This window comes from Apis dorsata, unplaced genomic scaffold, assembly GCF_000469605.1.
Source record: "Apis dorsata unplaced genomic scaffold, Apis dorsata 1.3 scaffold_98, whole genome shotgun sequence".
Taxonomy (NCBI): Eukaryota; Metazoa; Arthropoda; class Insecta; order Hymenoptera; family Apidae; genus Apis; species Apis dorsata.
Genome location: NW_006263396.1, coordinates 10,053 through 13,279, shown reverse-complemented (window position 1 = coordinate 13,279; position 3,227 = coordinate 10,053). Strand labels below are relative to the sequence as shown.

The 3,227-nt window shown below is 37.5% G+C and overlaps 1 protein-coding gene across 1 annotated transcript in view; it reads left to right on the top strand.

The window, feature by feature from the left end:
• The window catches only part of LOC102675266 (neurogenic locus Notch protein-like), a 90,355-nt gene that overhangs the window by 86,226 nt on the left and 902 nt on the right, over nucleotides 1-3,227 (top strand). The window contains exon 3 of the mRNA XM_006612093.2: nucleotides 1,333-1,604. Within this exon, the coding sequence (XP_006612156.2) occupies nucleotides 1,333-1,604 (272 nt within the window). The remainder of the gene's footprint in view (nucleotides 1-1,332; nucleotides 1,605-3,227) is intronic.

The window sequence follows — 3,227 nt, the reverse complement described above, 5'->3', positions numbered from 1 at the left end:
TTTTTAGTGAAGAAGAAAAACAGTATATTTTCGGAAGGGGAAAAAATTTGGATAACTTCTTTTCGTGATGAAAAATCAAGAAAATTTTCTATTAGGTTTTTAGTGAAGAAGAAAAATAGTATTTTCGGAAGAGAAAAAATTTGGATAACTTCCGCTCGTGATGAACAATTAAAAACATCTTCTATTAGGGTTTTTTCTTAGTGAAGAAGAAAAACAGTATATTTTCGAAAGGGGAAAAAATTTGGATAACTTCTTTTCGTGATGAAAAATCAAGAAAATCTTCTATTAGGTTTTTTTCTTGGTGAAGAAGAAAAACAGTATATTTTCGAAACTTTGATTCTTCTTTCGATCTTTAATTCGAAATAAGATTGGCTGTAGCAATTTAATTCAATAGAGGTATTTTATTTTTTATAAAAATTTTTTCGAAAGCCGCGATTACAGCTTCTCGAGGATCGAATATTTTATTTTTTTAAAAAAAATTGTAATTGGCGAAACAAGTGATAATAGATCGGTGAAATATTTTTGATGGATGAGTTAAGATCTCATATTTCGATTCAGCTAAAAAGAATAGGTTTAATTTCTGATGCATGATGTGTTGACAATAGGATGGTATTATATATATATAGATAAGTTCGAACTTCTATTGTTTCGAACTTTATAGCAATAAGCATGATCTGTTAGTTGAGGTATCTATTTTTCCAATTTGTTCACTTTACCCATTCTATCCAAATGTCTGAAAAATGTGATTGGAAGATACGTCTAACTCTGCTTTGGCCTTCAATTTAGCCCTCTATTGCATGAATTTTTATGACGAATTGAAAAAAAATATATAGTGTCTATTTAAAAATAAGCTATTTATGGTCATGAAACAAATAATAACAGCATTCTTATTTTCTAAAACATTGGCCATATGTATTTTGCATCCATACGGGAACACCTTTGAAATTCAAGCCCCCAATTGGGAATGCAATACAGAATTAATATTAATTTCGGTCCTACGAGCCTCATTTTCAATATTCTCATTTCCTGAATTTTTGAATTTTCCACCTAATATTGGAAAGCTAACCTAGTATTTCAATTTGCACTCGTGCAAATTTAAACAGGAATAATATTCGTTCACTTATTAACGAAACTAATGTAAACTAATACAAAAAGGAATCATTGTTGCGAAACAATATAAGAAGACAAAAATAAAAATACGCCAAGCAAGATATATCGAGATTAAACAAAATTTATCGTCGTAATTATTCCAAAATTGGGAATTTCAATGCGTTGCACCTTCTATTTCTTCTTTCCTCGAGTTTACTAAAAAAACGCTCGGTTTTCTTACAGATGCACGTCGAAATTCGTGGGGGAGTACTGCCAGCATCTAAATCCCTGCCACACGGGCCCACGGTGCCAGAACGGTGGTTCGTGCAGGGTGAAGGAAAGCATCGGGGGTGGCACGCCGTCGTTCGCTTGTTCCTGCCCCGTCGGATTTACGGCGAGCCTCTGCGAGATCCCGCTCGAGAACGCGTGCGACTCGTCCCCGTGCCTGAACGGCGCCACTTGCAACTTGAAATCTCTCCACGAATACGTGTGCACCTGCGCCACTGGATACACCGGTAAGCATAACCTCGTCCTCTCTTCAATTTCATTAACCTTAAATCTCCTCGATCGAAACGTGTCTTTTTTTTTTTTTCATACTTTACGATAAAAATAAAAACGTGATTCGTATCGAGAGAGAAGCAAAATTAGATATTCGTTCAAAAAAGGTTTAACGAGCGTCCAACTTGTTATAAGCGACGAAAGGATAATAAGGTTCGAAGGATAGGCTCCTAGAGATAAAAATATTTTCCATCTTCCGTGAGCAACCAGCGTTTCCGTCATCCGGCCAACTAGTTCCATCGCGTAGGCAGAGTTGGCAAGGTTGAACGATAGATCGGAACGATAATTTACGTGGTAACAACGGTATTGTCTCTGTTTCATTACGATAGAATCGAGGATAATTCCGTCGTTCGACGTGAAAAACAAAAAAAAAAAGAAAGAAAGAAAAAGAAGAAAAATCTAAAATGGAACGAGAATCGATCGAACGTCGATTATAAATCGATCGATTAGAGGGATAATGTAAGGGAAGAAGGAATTTCTTGAGAGAGAGGAAAGTCGAATTTGTTCGGATCGCGGAAGTGTCTCTCCGCCTAAACGAGTGTTTTTTTTACGGGGCACGTGCTCTCTTGACAAATAAATCGGGGGAGGGGAGAGGAGAACTCTGGAAGGAGAAGGAAGAGGGAAGTTCGTGGCAGCGGGATAATTGGCGGAGAGCAATGCGGCGTTTCGCCGCGGCGGTACCTTTGCCCCAGTAGCTCTCATGCAAAGGTTACTCTTGCTCCGTTTTCTCTCCAGTCTTCTCTTCATTGTTCAAGCTATTTGCTTCGACGCTCTTTTCCGATCTTTTAATTTATCTCAGGGAAAAATTGCATTTACTTTTTCCCTGACACTTCTTTTTTTCTTTTTTATTATATTTTACTTTACGATCTATACGCGGCATTTCTCGTGCAAATTCTCAAAATTGAGAATTTCGTGGTTAATCGATACGTTTGGATACATTTTTTGGATACATATTCGGAAGACGTTAATATTTTAACAACGTCGAACAATCGAAGAACCACTGTCGCGCCTAGCGGGTGCATCGTGAAGACCGAGGGAAGCAAAGACATCTGAGATTCAGGAGAGCGGGCAGCGACTCCGGTAATTAGTTCCACTAATCAGCTGACCTCTTCGAGAAGGGAGGAATAGGAGTCTAGGTAGACAGCAGGACTTTGGTCACCGCCATCTTAAACGATATCTCGAACGGACGCATGAAACGTCGTGCAAATGCATTCCTCTCGTCGTCGTTGATCTCTATCGACGAGATTTTTAAAAAAACCCGTGGTATTTATCCATGGACTGTGCGCGTGTACGTGTCACGTTCTCTTCTCTTTGGTGGCAATCGATAACGATTTGTTCGTTCAATTAATGTAGAACGTGATGTTTTTTTCTCTCTTTTTTGTTATATCTCTCTTGCGCATATTTGCATTGAAATTAAATGCGTTATGTATAGAGGGTTGCTCCCTTCTCTCTTCTCCCCCTTTTTTTCTTGCAACAGCAGCTGCCAAACTTATTTATATACGCTTTATGGAATATAAATTTTAAATTTTAAAATTATAAATTATACGAAATATAAATATGCTTTATCGAATAACTCGAAG